The sequence below is a fragment of the Panulirus ornatus genome, chromosome 68 (genome assembly GCF_036320965.1).
Source record: "Panulirus ornatus isolate Po-2019 chromosome 68, ASM3632096v1, whole genome shotgun sequence".
In the NCBI taxonomy this organism is placed as follows: Eukaryota; Metazoa; Arthropoda; class Malacostraca; order Decapoda; family Palinuridae; genus Panulirus; species Panulirus ornatus.
The window spans coordinates 2,150,959-2,170,714 of NC_092291.1; the positions used below are offsets into that span (position 1 = coordinate 2,150,959).

The 19,756-nt window shown below is 41.3% G+C and overlaps 1 protein-coding gene across 9 annotated transcripts in view; it reads right to left on the reverse strand.

Annotated features, from left to right (window-relative positions):
• The window catches only part of LOC139747272 (DNA topoisomerase 2-binding protein 1-like), a 688,948-nt gene that overhangs the window by 55,249 nt on the left and 613,943 nt on the right, over window positions 1-19,756 (reverse strand). For 6 of the 9 annotated variants that reach the window (XM_071659369.1, XM_071659371.1, XM_071659377.1 and 3 more), the window contains one exon: window positions 14,976-15,182. The exons of the other annotated variants lie outside the window; for them this stretch is intronic. In XM_071659369.1, the coding sequence (XP_071515470.1) occupies window positions 14,976-15,182 (207 nt within the window). The remainder of the gene's footprint in view (window positions 1-14,975; window positions 15,183-19,756) is intronic. 9 annotated transcript variants of the gene reach the window in all.

Here is a 19,756-nt window from a genome sequence, read left to right on the forward strand (position 1 = left end):
CATGTGTACAAGTAGGAAGAGAGGAGAGTGATTGGTTCCCAGTGAATGTAGATCTGCAGCAGGGATGTGTGATATCCCCATGGTTGTTTAATTTGTATACGGATGGGGTGGTTAAGGAGGTAAATGCAAGAGTTTTGGAAAGAAAGGTGAGTATGCAGTCTGTTGGGGATGAGAGGGCTTGGGAAGTGAGTCAGCTGTTGTTGTTTGCCGATGATACAGCTCAAGTGGCTAATTTGAATAAGAAACTGTAGAAGTTGGTGACTGAGTTAGGAAAAGTGTTTGAAAGGAGAAAGTTGAGAGTAAATGTGAACAATAGCAAGGTTATTAGGTTCAGTGGGGTTGAGGGACAAGTTAATTGAGATTAAAGTTTAAATGGAGAGAGATTGGAGGAAGTGAAGTGTCTTAGATATCTGGAAGAAGACTTAGCAGAGAATGGAACCATGGAAGCGGAAGTGAGTCACAGGGTGAGGGAGGGGGTGAAGGTTCTGGGAGCGATGAAGAATGTGTGGAAGGAGAGAACGTTATCTTGGAGAGCAAAAGTGGGTATGTTTGAAGGAATAGTAGTTCCAACAATATCATATGGTTGCAAGGCATGGGCTATAGACAGGGTTGTACAGAGGAGGGTGGATGTGTTAGAAATTAAATGTTTGTGGACAATATGTGGTGTGAGGTGGTTTGATCAAGTAAGTAATGAAAGGGTAAAAGAGATGTGTGGAAACAAAAAGTGTGGGGTTGAGAAAGCAGAAGAGGGTGTGTTGAAATGGTCTAAACATATGGAGAGAATGACTGAGGGAAGATTGACAAAGAGGATATATGTGTCAAAGGTGGAAGGAACAAGGAGAAGCAGGAGACCAAATTGGAGGTGGAAGGATGGAGTGAAAAAGATTTTGAGTGATCAGGGCCTGAACATACAGGAGGGTGAGAGGCATGCAAGGAATAGAATAAACTGGAACAATGTGGTATACCGGGGTCAACTTGCTGTCAGTGAACTGAACCAGGGTATGTGAAGCGTCTGGGGTAAACCATGGAAAGTTTTGTGGGGCCTGGGTGTGGAAAGGGAGCTGTGGTTTCAGTGCATTACACATGACAGCTAGAGACTGAGTGTGAACAAATATGTCCTTTGTTGTCTTTTCCTAGTGCTACCTTACGCGTGCGTGGGGGAGGGGGGTGCTGTTTCATGTGTCAGGGTGGCGATGGGAATGGATGAAGGCAGCAAGTATGAATATGTATATGTGTATATAAGTATATGTCTGCATATGTATATGTATGTATATGTTGAAATGTATGGGTGTATGTGCATGTGTGGGCATTATGTAAATACATGTGTATATGGGTGGGCTGGGCCATTCTTCGTCTGTTCGCTTGTGCTACCTTGCTAACGCAGGAGACGGTGATTAAGTACAATAATAAATAAAATAATGGACATCTTGTATATTCATAAAAAAGCCACAGTGACATCACACAGGCCTGCTTCACACCCATATGTACACCAAAACTTTCACTAAACTTTCCATCCATTCATACATGCATTTGCTTGTCTATGGAAGGCTTCACACCATTCAATAGTTGTTCCTCTACCCAATATATCCTTAACACATCCCGTAAAGCATTCTAATGAAGTTCATCATATGCTTTTCCAGATCAACAAAGGCTGCATACAACTTCTTTCCTTTTGTTAAATACTTTGTCACAGTCATCTTTAAACCAAAAATCCAATCCAATCCAATCCCCTACCTTTCCTGAAACCCCCTTGCTCCTCACTTATTGATTCTGCATTCAGTTACTTAAATCACTATCATTCAGCATTTTTTTTATACAATTTTCCTGGTATACTTAACAGACTTATTCCTCTATAATTGCTTCATGCAACTTTGGCACCTTTTCCTTTGAATAATGGAACAATAATAGTTTCACCCAATCCTCAGGCACAACCTTTTGTTTCACCTTCTCACATCGCTACACTTTTACCTTTCCATTCTTCGGTACTCCATACCTCCACTTCTCTCTGATCCTCATCCCCACAAGATCTGTGGCATGGTCAGGCTCTCCAAAGAATCCTGTGACAACTCTAGCATTCTACCACAGTCTTTCTCATTCTTTCATCCGCTGTCACACAGTCAGTCAAAGCCTTTTGCTCTTCTCTTCCAACATTTCTCATCCATGTATTTTTGTGGATCATCCAGAGCTGGTAAAAGGTGTTTGCAAGGAACAAACCACATTCAGCACAAATACCCACAACAAAACTTCAAGGCACTCCTCTTTACCAACTATGAAACCATTTTCATCACATCCAACTTTTGCACTCATATCAACCAATATCAACTTTCTAAAATGGGAAACAGAAGGAGGAGTCATGCGGAGAGTGCTCATCCTCCTCGAAGGCTTAGATTAGGGTGTCTAAATGTGTGGGGATGTAACCAAGATGAGAAAAAAGGAGAGATAGGTAGTATGTTTGAGGAAAGGAACCTGGATGTTTTGCCTCTGAGTGAAACGAAGCTCAAGGGTAAAGGGGAAGAGTGATATGGGAATGTTTTGGGAGTAAAGTCAGGGGTGGGCGAGAGGACAAGAGCAAGGGAAGGAGTAGCACTACTGAAACAGGAGTGGTGACAGTATGCAATACAGCATAAGAAAGTAAACTCTAGATTGATATGGGTAAAACTGAAAGTGGATGGAGAGAGATGGGTGATTATTGGTGCATATGCACCTGGTCATGAGAAGAAACATCATGAGAGACAAGTGTTTTGGGAGCAGCTGAGTGAGTGTGCTAGTAGTTCTGATACATGAGACTGGGTTATAGTGATGAGTGATTTGAATGCAAAGGTGAGTAATGTGGAAGTTGAAGGAATAATTGGTGTACATGGGGTTTTCAGTGTTGTAAATGGATATGGTGAAGAGCTTGTAGATTTATGTGCTAAAAAAGGACTGGTGATTGGGAATACCTGGTTTAAAAAGAGAGATATACATAAGTATACGTATGTAAGTAGGAGAGATGACCAGAGAGTGTTACTGGATTAAGTGTTAATTGATAGGCGCACGAAAGAGAGACTTTTCAATGTTAATGTGCTGAGAGGTGCAACAGGAGGGATGTCTCACCATTTTCTTGTGGAGGTGAAGGTGATGATTCGTAGAGGTTTTCAGAAACGAAGAGAAAATGTTGGGATGAAGAGAGTGGTGAGAGTGAGCGAGCTTGGGAAGGAGACTTGTGTGAGGAAGTACCAGGAGAGACTGAGTGCAGAATGGAAAAAGGTGAGAGCAAAGGATGTAAGGGGAGTGGGGGAGGAATGGGATGTATTTAGGGAAGTAGTGATGGCTTGAGTTGGGGTGAGAGAGTATCAGTAAATTCTAGGGAGAATAAAAAGATGTTATGGAAGAAGGTAAATAAAGTGTGTAAGACAAGGGAACAAATGGGAACTTCAGTGAAGGGGGCTAATAGGGAGGTGATGACAAGTAGTGGTGATGTGAGGAGATGGAGTGAGTATTTTGAAGGTTTCTTGAATGTGTTTGATGATAGAGTGGCAGATACAGGGTGTTTTGGTCAAGGTGGTTTGCAAAGTAAGAGGGTTAGGGAGAATGATTTGGTAAACAGAGACGAGGAAATAAAAGTTTTGCGGAAGATGAAACCAGCTAGGCAGCGGGTTTGGATGGCATTGCAGTGGAATCTATTAAAAAAGAGGGTGACTGTGTTGTTGACAGGTTGGTAAGGTTATTTATATTTAATGCATGTATGACTCATGTTGAGGTGCCTGAGGCTTAGCGGAATGCTTGCATAGAGCCATTGTACAAAGGCAAATGGGATAAAGGTGAGTGCTCAAATTACGGAGGTATAAGTTTGTTGAGTATTCCTGGGATGTTATATGGGAGGGTATTGATTGATAGGGTGAAGGCATGTACAGAGCATCAGATTGGGAAACAGCAGTGTGGCTTCAGAAGTGGTAGAGGATGTGTGGATCAGGTGTTTGCTTTGAAGAATGTATGTGAGAAATACTTAGAAAAGTAGTGTCTGAAAGAAGAAAGCTGAGAGTAAATGTGAATAAGAGCAAGGTTATTAGATACAGTAGGGTTGAGGGACAAGTCAACTGAGAGATAAGTTTGAAAGGAGAAAAACTGGAGGAAGTGAAGTGTATTAGATATCTGAGATTGGATTTGGCAGTGGATGGAACCATGGAAGCTGAAGTGAGTCATAGGTTGGGGGAGGGGGCGAAAGTTCTGGGAGTGTTGAAAAATGTGTGGAAGGCGAAAACATTATCTCGGAAAGCAAAAATGGGTATGTTTGAAGGAATAGTGGTTCCAACAATGATATATGGTTGCGAGGCATGGGCTATAGATAGAGTTGTGAGGAGGAGGGTGGATGTGCTGGAAATGAGATGTTTGAGGACAATATGTGGTGTCAGGTGGTTTGACCAAGTAAGTAATGAAAGGGTAACAGAGATGTGTGGTAATAAAAAGAGTGTGGTTGAGAGAGCAGAAGAGGGTGTTTTGAAATGGCTTGGTCACATGGAGAAAATGAGTGAGGAAAGATTGACAAAGAGGATATATGTGTCAGAGGTGGAGGGAACGAGGAGAAGTGGAAGACCAAATTGGAGGTGAAAGGATGGAGTGAAAAAGATTTTGAGTGATTGGGGCCTGAACATGCAGGAGGGTGAAAGGTGTGAAAGAAACAGAGTGAATTGGAATGATGTGGTATACCGGGGTTGACGTGCTGTCAATGGATTGAACCAAGTCATGTGAAGCGTCTGGGGTACACCATGGAAAGTTTTGTGGGGCCTGGGTATAGAAAGGGAGCTGTGGTTTTGGGGCATTATACATGACAGCTAGAGACTGAGTAACCAATGTGGCCTTTGTTGTTCCTAGTGTTACCTCGCGCACATGCGGGGGGGAGGGTGTTGTCATTTCATGTGTGGCGGGGTGGCAACAGGAATGAATAAGCGCAGACAGTATGAATTATGTACATGTGTATATATGTATATGTCTGTGTGTATATATACGTATACGTTGAGGTGTATAGCTATGTATATGTGCGTGTACAGACATGAATGTATATACATGTGTATGTGGGTGGGTTGGGCCATTCTTTCGGTTTCCCTGCGCTACCTCGCTAATGCAGGAGACAGCGACAAAGTATGTATATAAAAAAAAAGGGATGGCTTGCGCAAAAGATGCTTGTGGCATGAGAAGCGTGGGAGGTGGGCAGATTAGAAAGAGTAGTGAGTGGTGGGATAAAGAAGTAAGATCATTAGAGAAAAAGAAGAGAGGCATTTGGATGAATTTTGCAGGGAAATAGTGCAAATGACTGGGGAGATGTATAAAAGAAAGAGGCAGGAGGTCGAGAGAAAGGTGCAAGAGGTGAAAAGGAGGGCAACTGAGAGTTGGGGTGAGAGAGTATCATTAAATTTTAGGGAGAATAAAAGATGTTTTGGAAGGAGGTAAATAAAGTGCATAAGACAAGAGAACAAATGGGAACACTGGTGAAGGGGGATAATGGGGAGGTGATAACAAGTAGTGGTGATGTGAAAAGATGGAGTGAGTATTTTGAAGGTTTGTTGAATGTGTTAGACGATAGAGTGGCAGATATAGATTGTTTTGGTTGAGGTGGTGTGCACAGTGGGAGGGTTAGGGAGAACGATTTGGTAAACAGAGAAGAGGTAGTAAAAGCTTTGCGGAAGATGAAAGCTGGCAAGGTAGCGGGTTTCGATGGTATTGCATAGGAATTTATTAAAAAAAGGGGGGTGACTGTGTTGTTGATGGGTTGGTAAAGATATTTAATGTGTGTAAGACTCATGCTGAGGTGAATGAGATTGGTGGAATGCATGCACAGTGCCACTGTACAAAGGGGATAAGAGTGAGTGCTCAAATTACAGAGGTATATGTTTGTTGAGTATACCTGGGAAATTATATGGGAAGGTATTGATTGAGAGGGTGAAGGTATGTACAGAGCACCAGACTGGGGAAGAGCAGTGTGGGTTCAGAAGTGGTAGAGGATGTGTGGATCAGGTGTTTGCTTTGAAGAATGTATGTGAGAAATACTTAGAAAAGCAAATAGATTTGTATGTAGTATTTATGGATCTGGAGAAGGCATATGATAGAGTTGATAGAGATGCTCTGTGGAAGGAATTAAGAATATATGGTGTGGGAGGCAAGTTATCAGAAGCAGTGAAAAGTTTTTATCGAGGATGTAAGGCATGTGTACGAGTAGGAAGAGAGGAAAGTGATTGGTTCTCATTGAATGTCAGTTTGCGGCAGGGGTGTGTGATGTCTCCATGGTTGTTTAAGATGTTTATGGATGGGGATGTTAGGGAGGTGAATGCAAGAGTTTTGGAAAGAGGGGCAAGTATGCAGTCTGTTGTGGATGAGAGAGCTTGGGAAGTGAGTCAGTTGTTGTTCACTGAAGATACAGCACCGGTGGCTGATTCAGGTGAGAAACTGCAGAAGCTGGTGACTGAGTTTGGTAAAGTGTGTGAAAGAAGAAAGCTGACAGCAAATGTGAATAAGAGCAAGGTTATTAGGTTCAGCAGGGTTAAGGGACAAGTCAATTGGGAGGTAAGTTTGAATGGAGAAAAACTGGAGGAAGTGAAGTGTTCTAGATATCTGGGAGTGGATTTCGCAGCGGATGGAACCATGCAAGCAGAAGTGAATTATAGGGTAGGGGAGGGGTCGAAAGTTCTAGGAGCGTTGAAAAATGTGTGGAAGGTGAGAACATTATCTCGGAAAGCAAAAATGGGTATGTTTGAAGGAATAGTGGTTTCAACAATGTTATATGGTTGCAAGGTGTGGGCTATAGATAGAGTTGGGCACAGGAGGATGGATGTGTTGGAAATGAGATGTTTGAGGAAAATATGTGGTGTGAGGTGGTTTGATCGAGTAAGTAATGAAAGGGTAAGAGAGATGTGTGGTAATAAAAAGAGCGTGGTTGAGAGAGCAGAGGAGGGTGTTTTGAAATGATTTGGTCACATGGAGAGAATGAGTTAGGAAAGATTGACAAAGAGGATATATGTGTCAGAGGTGGAGGGAACGAGAAGTGGGAGACCAAATTGGAGGTGGAAAGATGGGGTGAAAAAGATTTTGAGTGATCGGGGCCTGAACATGCAAGAGGGTGAAAGGCGAGCAAGTAACAGAATGAATTGGAACGATGTAGTATACCGGGGTTGACTTGCTGTCAATGGATTGAACCAGGGCATGTGAAGTGTCTGGGGTAAACCATACAAAGTTTTGTGGGGCCTGGATGTGGAAAGGGAAATGTGGTTTCAGTGCATTATACATGACGGCTAGAGACTGAGTGTGAACGAATGTGGCATTTGTTGTCTTTTCCTAGTGCTACCTCGCGTGCATGCGCGGGGAGGGGGTTGTCATTTCATGTGTGGCGGGGTGGCAACAGGAATGAATAAAGGCAGCAAGTATGAATTATGTACATGTGTATATATGTATATAATAATAGTAATAATAATAATAATAATAATAATAATAATAATAATAATAATAATAATAATTTTTTTTTTTTTGCTTTGTCGCTGTCTCCCGCATTTGCGAGGTGGTGCAAGGAAAAAGACGAAAGAAATTGCCCAACCCACCCCCATACACATGTATATACATACGTCCACACACGCAAATATACATACCTACACAGCTTTCCATGGTTTACCCCAGACGCTTCACATGCCCTGATTCAATCACTGACAGCACGTCAACCCCGGTATACCACATCGATCCAATTCACTCTATTCCTTGCCCTCCTTTCACCCTCCTGCATGTTCAGGCCCCGATCACACAAAATCTTTTTCACTTCATCTTTCCACCTCCAATTTGGTCTCCACTTCTCCTCGTTCCCTTCACCTCCGACACATATATCGTATTGTTCAATCTTTCCTCACTCATTCTCTCCATGTGCCAAAACCATTTCAAAACACCCTCTTCTGCTCTCTCAACCACGCTCTTTTATTTCCACAAATCTCTCTTACCCTTACGTTACTTACTCGATCAAACCACCTCACACCACACATTGTCCTCAAACATCTCATTTCCAGCACATCCATCCTCCTGCGCACATCTCTATCCATAGCCCACGCCTTGCAACCATACAACATTGTTGGAACCACTATTCCTTCAAACATACCCATTTTTGCTTTCCGAGATAATGTTCTCGACTTCCACACATTCTTCAAGGCTCCCAGGATTTTCGCCCCCTCCCTCACCCTATGATCCACTTCCGCTTCCATGGTTCCATCCGCTGCCAGATCCACTCCCAGATATCTAAAACACTTTACTTCCTCCAGTTTTTCTCCATTCAAACTTACCTCCCAATTGACTTGACCCTCAACCCTACTGTACCTTATAACCTTGCTCTTATTCACATTTACTCTTAACTTTCTTCTTTCACACACTTTACCAAACTCAGTCACCAGCTTCTGCAGTTTCTCACATGAATCAGCCACCAGCGCTGTATCATCAGCGAACAACAACTGACTCACTTCCCAAGCTCTCTCATCCCCAACAGACTTCATACTTGCCCCTCTTTCCAAAACTTTTGCATTCACCTCCCTAACAACCCCATCCATAAACAAATTAAACAACCATGGAGACATCACACACCCCTGCCGCAAACCTACATTCACTGAGAACCAATCACTTTCCTCTCTTCCTACACATACACATGCCTTACATCCTCGATAAAAACTTTTCACTGCTTCTAACAACTTGCCTCCCACACCATATATTCTTAATACCTTCCACAGAGCATCTCTATCAACTCTATCATATGCCTTCTCCAGATCCATAAATGCTACATACAAATCCATTTGCTTTTCTAAGTATTTCTCACATACATTCTTCAAAGCAAACACCTGATCCAGACATCCTCTACCACTTCTGAAACCACACTGCTCTTCCCTAATAATAATAAGTTTGTTGGGTATTCCTGGAAAATTTTATAGGAGGGTGTTGATCGAGAGGGTGAAAGCATGTACAGAGCATCAGACTGGGGAAGAGCAGAGTGGTTTCAGAAGTGGTAGATGATGTGTGGATCAGGTGTTTGCTTTGAAGAATGTGTGCGAAAAATGCTAAGAAAAACAGATGGATTTGTATGTAGCATTTATGGAGGTGAATCATAGGGTGGGGGAGGGGGTGAAAATCCTGGGAGCCTTGAAGAATGTGTGGAAGTCGAGAATATTATCTCCGAAAGTAAAAATGGCTATGTTTGAAGGAATAGTAGTTCCAACAATGTTGTATGGCTGCGAGGCGTGGGCTATGGAAAGAGTTGTGCGCAGGAGGGTGGATGTGCTGGAAATGAGATGTTTGAGGACAATGTGTGGTGTGAGGTGGTTTGATCGAGTAAGTAATGTAAGGGTAAGAGAGATGTGTGGAAATAAAAAGAGTGTGGTTGAGAGAGCAGAAGAGGGTGTTCTGAAATGGTTTGGGCACATGGAGAGAATGAGTGAGGAAAGATTGACCAAGAGGATATATGTGTTGGAGGTGGAGGGTACAAGGAGAAGTGGGAGACCAAATTGGAAAGATGGAGTGAAAAAGATTTTGAGTGATCGGGGCCTGAACATGCAGGAGGGTGAAAGGCGGGCAAGGAATAGAGTGAAGTGGATCGATGTGGTATATCGGGGTCGACGTGTTGTCAATGGATTGAATCAGGGCATGTGAAGTGTCTGGGGTAAACCATGGAAAGTTCTGTGGGGCCTGGATGTGGAAAGGGAGCTGTGGTTTCGGGCATTATTGCACGACAGCTAGAGACTGAGTGTGAACGAATGGGGCCTTTGTTGTCTTTTCCTAGCGCTACCTCGCACACATGAGGGGGGAGGGGGATGTTATTCCATGTCTGGCGAGGTGGCGATGGGAATGAATAAAGGCAGACAGTGTGAACTGTGTGCATGTGTATATATGTATGTGTGTGTGTGTGTGTGTGTGTGTATATATATATGTGTACATTGAGATGTATGGGTATGTATATTTGCGTGTGTGGACGTGTATGTTTATACATGTGTAGGGGGGTGGGTTGGGCAATTTCTTTCATCCATTTCCTTGCACTACCTCGCAAACGCGGGAGACAGCAACAAAGCAAAATAATTATAAAAAAAAATTTATGGATCTGGAGAGGGCATATTGATAGAGTTGATAGAGATGCTTTTTGGAAGGTATTAAGAGTATATGGTTTGGGAGGTAAGTTGCTAGAAGCAGTGAAAAGTTTTTATTGAGGATGTAAGGCATGTGTATGAGTAGGAACAGAGGAAAGTGATTGGTTCCAAGTGAATGTTGGTTTGTGCCAGGGGTGCGTGATGTCTCCATGGTTGTTCAATTTGTTTATGGATGGGGTTGTTAAGGTGAATGCAAGAGTTTTAGAGAGAGAGAGGGGCAAGTATGCAGTCTGTTGTGGATGAGGCCTTGGGAAGTGAGTAAGTTGTTGTTTGCTGATGCTACAGCGCTGGTGGCTGATTCGGGTGAGAAACTGCAGAAGCTGGTGACTGAGTTTGGTAAAGTGAGTAAAAGAAGAAAGCTGAGAGTAAATGTGAATAAAAACATGGTTATTAGGCTCAGTAGGGATGAGGGACAAGTCAATTGAGAGGTAAGTTTGAATGGAGAAAAACTGGATGAAGTGAAGTCTTTTAGATATCTGGGAGTGGATTTAGCAGCGGATGGAACCATGGAAGTGGAAGTGAGTCAGTGTGGGGGAGGGGCGAAGGTTCTAGGAGCATTGAAGAATGTGTGGAAGGTGAGAACGTTATCTCAGCGAGCAAAAGTGGGTATGTTTGAAGGATAAGTGGCTCCAACAATGTTATATGGTTGTGAGGTATGGGCTACAGATAGGGTTGTACGGAGGAGGGTGGATGTGCTGGAACTGAGATGTTTGAGGACAATATGTGCTGTGAGGTGGTTTGATCAAGTAAGTAATGAAAGGGTAAGAGAGATGTGCAGTTATAGAAAGAGAGTGGTTGAGAGAGCAGAGGAGGGTGTATTGAAATGGTTTGGTCACATAGAGAGAATGAGTGAGGAAAGATTGACAAGGAGGATATATGTGTCAGAGGTGGAGAGAACGAGGAGAAGTGGGAGACCTAACTGGAGGTGGAAGGATGGAGTGAAAAAGATTTTGAGCAATCAAGGCCTGAACATACAGGAGGGTGAAAGGAGTGCAAGGTGTAGAGTGAATTGGAACGATGTGCTATACCATGCTGTCAATGGATTGAACCAGAGCATGTGAAGCATCTGGGGTAAACCATAGAAAGTTTTTTGGGGCCTGGATGTGGGAAGGGAGCTGTGGTATCAGTGCATTACACATGACAGCTGGAGACAGTGTGAACGAATGTGGCCTTTGTTGTCTTTTCCTAGCACTACCTTGCATGCACGTGGGGGGAGTGGGGTGCCATTTCATGTGTGGTGGGGTGGCAACAGGAATGGATATAGGCAGCAAGTATGAATCTATACATGTGTATATATGTATATGTCTGTGTATGTATATGTATGTATACGCTGAAATGTATAGGTATGTATATGTGCGTGTGTGGGCGTTTATGTACATACATGTGTATGTGGGTGGGTTGGGCCATTGCTTCGTATGTTTCCTTACGCTACCTCGCTAACCTGGGAGACAGCAACAAAGTATAATAATAATAATAATAATAATAATAATAATAATAATAATAATAATAATAATCAACCAACACAACCACAATCTACCCATACCTATGATGCCTATTCCAATTGGAACTCCCTGAAAGGGGTGGCCATGGCAACAAAGTCTCCATAACTAAAGAACTCCAGTGATGTTTCTCAGCCTTCAGTGCCTCACTCTTAACAGGGTCTAGCATAGTGTTTACAGAGGCCCCTACCTAATGTTCCTAATGGTTACATGTATCTAATGCATCCTACCTGCTACTTCTCCATAATGTTTCTACCTAATGCTCCAGCCTAAATGTTCCTACCTACCACTTCTTTCTACTGCTCCTACCATTTTGCCAAAAGGCAGAACTAGTGCATAGTGCTCACAGCAGGAAAATCTAAAGTTATGAAGAATGAGATGCATGAGTTAGCATCGTCAAGCATTATTCATGACAAGTATAGATTGTATGTTTGTGAACAGAATGCCAGTAGTCCACATGCTAGTGAGGCAGAAAGAAAAGACAGCTACCTGGGTCAGGGGAGTGCAACATGACAACCATTAAAGTGCTGGCTTTATAGCGTCATTCAAATTTCTCTGGAAAAGCTTCATTTCATCCTTACCTCATACAGTCTTCACACTCAAAGGCCCGCATACATACATTCCCATGCATACTTTGCAATCCCACTGTTTCCTTTCACCCATGCTATTCTTGATCCATTCCAACCATGCTCTGTAACACTCTCTCATTCTATTGGTGATTGCAAAATTGCACACCCTTCTTTCCCTCTTCCCCAATAATTTTCTCTTGTTCCTGTCCATACCACTCCTCTGTCAACTTCCTCTCATACCTTGCATTCATAATTTCCATTCTCACTCCACACAACCTGCCCAAGGATATGGGTATTACTTTCACCAGTCATCCCATTTATACTCAGTCCCATCATCTTCAATGGCGCATTTCTTTTACTCACTGGCATAAGTGGCAGAATTCAGTGCTGCTTCTTTGCCTTTTGTGTCTAACCCCTGACAGATCACAGGCAGAGGGCAACTCCAGCACTGTGTTTCCAGAGGCAGTCGAGGCTCCAAAATTGTCTGAAAACTAAAAAGTCACAGCACACCTCAGGTGTTTGTCTGTATTCAAAAGGACTGCCCTGATGGAACTGGAAAACGCCTCCCCCCTTAATTCTGTCCCGAAGGGGTGTATCAATGAGGTCACCATGAGAAGGCAGGGTGAGACCTGGATATTCTAGAAAAACTAGAGTATCCCTATGAGGCACTGAAACTTGAAAACTTTCCCCAATTTTGAGCTTTTCACTTTTCACAGCAGAAGCAACTCCTAGGCATTGGTCATCATACTACCTGATGTGCATACATAAGAGTAAGCAAAATTATGGTAGATAAATCGACCACATTGCAGTACCTATGGCTGCTAAGAGAGTGCCCAAAACTGGTGGCCTGAGCCCCCTGGCAATAAACCCTCATTAAATAGTCATCACTGTATCAGAATTCTGTTTCTAACAGATCCCTTGAAATCCACCACAGAAAGTTTGGGATCTAACCTATATTTCCATAAAAGTCAGTTAGATCCCAATAACAGTCCAGGCACATATTTAGAGCATCTCATCTATTACACATGGTTTCAATATATTAAACATGACAGCTAGAGAATGGATGTGAAATGAGGCCTTTCTTTGCCTGTTCCTGGTGCTATCTCTCTAATACAGGAAACAGTGAACAAGTATGAACAAAAGAGCATCTCTTGATACATGTTTTTCTTCAAACAGTGAACAAGTATGAAAAAAAAGTGCATCTCTTGATACATGTTTTTCTTCTTTCATTCACATACAATGTTCTGCCTGCATTTAGTACACATGTAGCTCTATTTAATCCAGCCCCTTATGAGGGACCTTGGTCATGATGGATAATCAGTTTTTTCCCATACAACATTTCTATAATCATATCAAAAAAGTACTATAATTGAAATAAAAAAATATCAACTATAGACAGGAAAATGTAGAAATGCATTAACAAGAGAGCATACTGTGGTCCCTTGATTTACATGGGGGATACATTCCTAGAATAGGATGTGCAAAACAAATACGTGTTAATCAAACCTATTGCAGCACACAAAAAAGGGGCTCATATTCCATACTGCTAGATGATTTGAGTATTTTCGAAAGGTGAGGTAGTGAAAGAAAAGAGTTGCAAAGGGTTGAAATGGTTTGGACATATGGAGAGGATGAGTTTGGAAAAGACAACCAAGACGTTATACATGTCAAAAGTGGGGGAACAAAGATAAGGGGGACACCAAGAAGAAAGTGGAAGGAAGGAGTGAAATATGCTTTGAAGGCTCAAGGCCAGAACATACAGGTGTGCAAGGATCAAGCAAACTGGAGCAATGAAGTTTACATGGATGACATGATGTCAGTGGGATGAACCACGGTATATGAAGCAGCTGAGGAACTACAGGAGGGTCTGTATGGCCTGATTATGGATGGGAGGCTCAAGTTTTGCTGCTGTACATATGACAGTTAGAGTGGACATAAGTCAATGAGGCCATTTGTCTATTTCTGGTGCCACTTTAAAAACAAAGGTGTAAATGTAGGGGTAGAAAGAATTCTACCTCTGTATTCCCTGTGTGTTGTAGGTGACTAAATTTCTAAAAAATGGAACAGAAAAAGGAGCCAAGCAGGGAGTGCTCATCCTCTTCAAAGGTACAAGCTGGGGTGTCTAAATGTGTGTGGATGTAAACAAGATGAAAGAAATAAGAGATAAGTAATATAGTTGAGAAAAAAAATGGATCATCTAGCTCTGGGTGAAACAAAACTCAAGGGTAAAGGGGGAAGAATGGTTTGAAAATGTCTTAGGAGCAAAGTCAGGGGTTGGCGAAAGGACATGAGCTAAGGAAGGAGTAGCAATAACACTGAAGCAGGAGTGATAGGAGTGTGTGAAAGAGTGTAAGGAAGTGATCTCTAGATGAATGTGGATAAAAATATAAATCAGGTCAAAAGCTACCCCATGGAATTGGCAAAATAAATTATCCATAAGTGTGATTTTCCAGGACCTTGCATCATTAAAACATCTGTAGAGAAGATATAATACAGCTATCAAACAGGAATTTCAGCAGCATATCATTTACAAGGTAAGAGCTATGGTCAGCAAGAGAATAAAGTATGGCTCTGAAGAGATCTTTCACAACATCCTTCAAGACACACAAATATGTTTTTCTGGAAGCTTTAAATATGTCTGTGGTATAATCAGTTCTGTTGTCTTTAGTTAATTCAATGGCGTATGATGAATTACCGAAAGAAGTACAAGTGAGAATGTTATCTTAAAAAGTAATCTGCAATTAATCATTCCACAAACATAAAATTTTTTGCCTCACCTCATATTAGAAAGAATCTCTTTATATTCAGGAATGCAATATTCCATCTCATCAGGTAGTGGATCTTTAATCAGGTATTCATTGAGGAAAACTGGAGGAAGACAAGGAATCTGGTGTGCAGCGAAATTGGCAAGGTCAATTTTTTCTGGGACTTTGTTAATTTCCACAAAGCAGTGAGTAATACCTTCCACTTCTCTATATGGAGGTCTGGGGAAGAGAAAAATAGAATTCCTGACAAAATCTATTTTGACAAGTAATTTTTATCCTTATCTTCTGCCAAGGAATAAAGATTCATACAAAATTTCAATGCAACTCAGTAACTTACCCAAACAAATAACAGAAAACACATAAAACACATCTTTGTCCTCATCAATTCATCATACCATTCATCTTTGAATATCCATTCCATTTCCATTATTATAATCATAATCATTATGAATTCTTTGTGTCAATTACCTTAAGCTCTCTTTCCATTTACATGAAGAAAATCAACTGCACAAAGGATCATGCATCAATCATGCATACTTTAAATTTGTCTTGTATGGTACAGTAAAATGTACATAACTAGGCTTCCTCTGAATAATTCAATCAGCTTACTATACTGCTCCATTCAGTGAAACTTGCATCTTCACCTACCCTTATATACTAATCTACATGTTTCCAGTGCACACACTCCGTAGTCACTCATTTGTAATCAAATGACCTATCTTTGCCTTCAATTACTCGCTCACTAAATCAGCAAATTTCCTGCATGAGTTCTTATCCCTGAGCTTGCAGCACTCTCATATGCCACACATCAGAGAACAGTATCTGGATGTATGGACAATCCTTGTTATAAATGAGGGATGTGTTCCAAAAAAAAAAGGTTGCTTAACAGTAAACTGTACAGAGAAAACGAAAGGTTTCTACAGTACAAGGAATTTTATGTTCTACACTTCCTTTCCAAAAACCAGCATTTCCAATTGTGGATATCTTGAAAATTAAACACTGAAAAATAACATATCTAAGGCATATAAGACTACTTATACACTATGTATACGATAAGAACTTACTAATACAGGGTGTAATTTTTCAGCACAAATATATGGTGTATGTGTAAAGTCTCACAAATTGGCATGCAAATGATGGCTGTCATTTTAGAGGCAATTTTTCATATACATATGTAATTATACCCATGTGAAACATCTTGGGTAGACTATGGAAAGATCTGTGGGGCCAAGATGTTGATAGGGAGCTGTTGTTTCCATGCATTACACATGATGACTAGAGAATGAATGTGAGTGGATAAGGCCTTTCTTCATATCCTTCCTAGCATTAACGTAAGTAAGTATGAAAATGTACACGCGTATGAATGTGTGGAAAGAATGAATGTTATCTCAGAGCAAAAATGGGTATGTTTGAAGTAATAGTAGTTCCAACAATACTATGTGGTCACAAGGCACAGGCTATAGATAGGGTTGTACAAAGGAGGGTGGATGTATTCAAAATGAAATGTTTGAGGACAATACATGGTGTGAAGTGGTTTGATCCAGTTATTAATAAAAGGGTAAGAGAGTGTGGTTGAGAGAGCAGAAGAGGGTGTATTGAAATGGTTTGGACACATGGAGAGAATGAGGGAGGAAAGATTGACCAAAAGGATATATGTGTCAGAGGTGGAGGGAATGAGAAGTGGGAGACCAAATTGGAGGTGGAAGGATGGAGAAAAAAAAAATTTTGAGCGATCGGGGCCTGAACATACAGGAGGGTGAAAGGCGTACAAGAAACAGAGTGAACTGGAACAATGTGGTATACCGGGGTCGACGTGCTGTCAATGGATTGAACCAGGGCACATGAAGCGTCTGGGGTAAACCATGGAAAGTTTTGTGAGGCCTGGATGAGGAAAGGGAGCTATGGTTTCGGTGCATTACACATGACAGCTAGAGACCAAGTGTAAATGAATGTGGCCTTTGTTGTCTTTTCCTAGCGCTACCTCACAAGTGCGCGGGGGAAGGGGGGTACCATTTCATGTGCCGGGGTGGCGATGGGAATGGACGAAGGCAGCAAGTATGAATATGTACATGTGTATGTCTGTGTATGTATGTATATGTATATGTATGCATATGTTGAAATATATAGGTATGTATATGTGCATGTGTGTATGTGGGTGGGTTGGGCCATTCTTTTGTCTGTTTCCTTGCGCTACCTAGCTAACGCGGGAGACAGCAACAAAGTATAATAATAATAAAAAAATGTATATATATGTGTGTATGAGTGAATGGGTCATTCTTCATCTGTTTCCTGGTGCTACCTTGCTGACATGAGAAACACCAATCAAGTACAAATAAAATAACAAATATTATACGAAGTGATATCAGGTAGTGATGGAGTGTGAAGATGAAGTGAGTATTTTGAAGGACTGCTGAATGTTTTGATGAAAGAGTGGCAGATATAGGGTGTTTTGGTTGAGTTGGTGTGTGAAGTGAGAGAGTCAAGGAGGTTGGTTTGGTGAAGAGAGAAGAGGTGGTGAGAGCCTTGTGGAAGATGAAATTTGGAGAGGCGGCAGAAGTGGATAGCATTATAGATGAATTTACTAAGAAAGGGGGTGAATGTGCTGTTGATTTGTTGGTAAGGATATTCAGTTTATGTATGGTTCATGTTGAAGTGCCTGAGGATTGGCAAAATAAATGTATAGCATCATTGTACAAAGGCAAAGGGGATAAAGGTGAGTGTTCAAACTACAAAGGCATGATTTTGTTGAATATACCTGGAAAACTGTATGGAAGGGTAATGATTGAGAGGGTGAATACATGTACAGAGTATCAGATTGGGGAGGAGCAGTGTGGTTTCAGAAGTGGAAGAGGATGCACGAATCAGGTGTTTGCTTTGAAGAATGTATGAGAAATATTTAGAAAAACAGATGAATTTGTATGTGACATCTATGGATCTGGAGAAGGAATATGATAAGGATAACAGAGATGCTTTGTAAAAGGTATTAAGAAAATTGGTATGGAAGGTAAGCTGCTAGAAGCAGTAAGGAAGCTGTCAGAAGATTTTATCAAGGGTATAAGGCATGTTTACAAGTAGGAAGAGAGGAGAACGACTGGTTCTAAGTAAAGGTCAGTCAGCAACAAAGGTGCGTGATGTCACCATGATTGTTTAATTTGTTTATGGATGAGATGTTCAGGGAGGTAAATGCAAGACTTTTGGAGAGAGGGGTGAGTATGCAGTCTGCTGGGGATGAGAGGTCCTGGAAAATGAGTCAGTTGTTGTTCGCTGATGATACAGCACTAGTGGCTGATTTGAGTGAGAAACTGCAAAGGTTGGTGACTGAGTTTGGAAAGTGTGTGAAAGGAGAAAGTTGAGAGTAAATGTGAATAAGAGCAAGGCTATTGGTTCAGTAGGGTTGAGGGACAAGTTAGTTGGGATGTAAGTTTGAATGGAGAAAAACTAGAGAAAGTGAAGTGTTTTAGATATATGAGAGTGGACTTTGCAGGAAAAGGAACCATGGAAGCAGAATTGAGTCATAGGGTGGGGGAGGGGGCAAAGGTTCTGAAAGTGATGAGGAATGTGTGGAATGAGAGAACATTATCAGCAAAAATGGGTATGTTTGTTGGAATGGTAGTTCCAAAAATATTACATAGATAGGGTTGTATGGAGGAGGGTGGATATGTTGGAAATGAAATGTTTGAGGACAATGTGTGGTGTGAGGTGGTTTGATCAAGTAAGTAATGAAAGGGTAAGAGAGATGTGTGGTAATAATAAGACTGTAGTTGAGAGAGCAGAAGAGGATATGTTGAAGTGATTTGGAAATATGGAGTAAATGAGTGAGGAAAGGTTGATAAAGAGGATATATGTGGCAGAGGTGGAGGGAACATGGATAAGCAGGAGACCAAATTGGATGGGCAAGGATGTAATAAAAAAGATTTTGAGCAATTGGGGCCTGAATATGCAGGAGGGTGAAAGGTGTGCAAGGATTAGAGCGAAATGGAGTGATGTGGTATACCAAGCTCATCGTGCTATCAATGGACTGAACCAAGGCATGTGAAACATCTTGGGTAAACCATGGAAAGGTCTGTGGAGTCTGGATAGGGATAGGGAGCTATGGTTTCAGTGCATTCCACATGACTGCTAGAGACTGAGTGTAAGCGAATGTAGCCTCTTTGTGTCTGTTTTCTTGGTGCTACCTTGCTGACACTGGGTGTTGCACCAGAAATGGATAAAAGCAAACAAGCACGAATATGTACATGAGTATATATGAATATGTATGTACAGTAAACCCTCAATTCAACACACTAATCATGGGGAGGGGGTGTCAATAAATGCCAAAAGTCTGTTAAATCAACAATGTAACCTATGGGCCAATTTTTCATACAATATACATTATTACAATATATAGATCACATGATTTTTTAACTCCTCTATCCCTTGACGCCATTTTGAATCGTAAGGATCGCAAAATCATTTATATTTAATACATAAAGTTATAATTCTCTGTATACAATCTGACCATAAGGTAGCTAAAGGCAGACAGAGAACAAAACAAAGTAAATATAGCCAATACTACCAAAAGCAAGTGCTTGAAATAAAATAAGCATGGTGTGGCTTTTCAAATTTTTTATTTTCTTTTATTTTCTAAATTATCCTCAATTAGTGTATTATTATTTGCCTGGTCTATTAAATCCGAAATCCGTTAAATCGAGGATTTACTATATATGTGTATATGTTGATATGTATACGTAGGTATATGTATGTGTATGTGCATGTAAATATATATATGAGTAAATGAATGGATGGGGATAGGG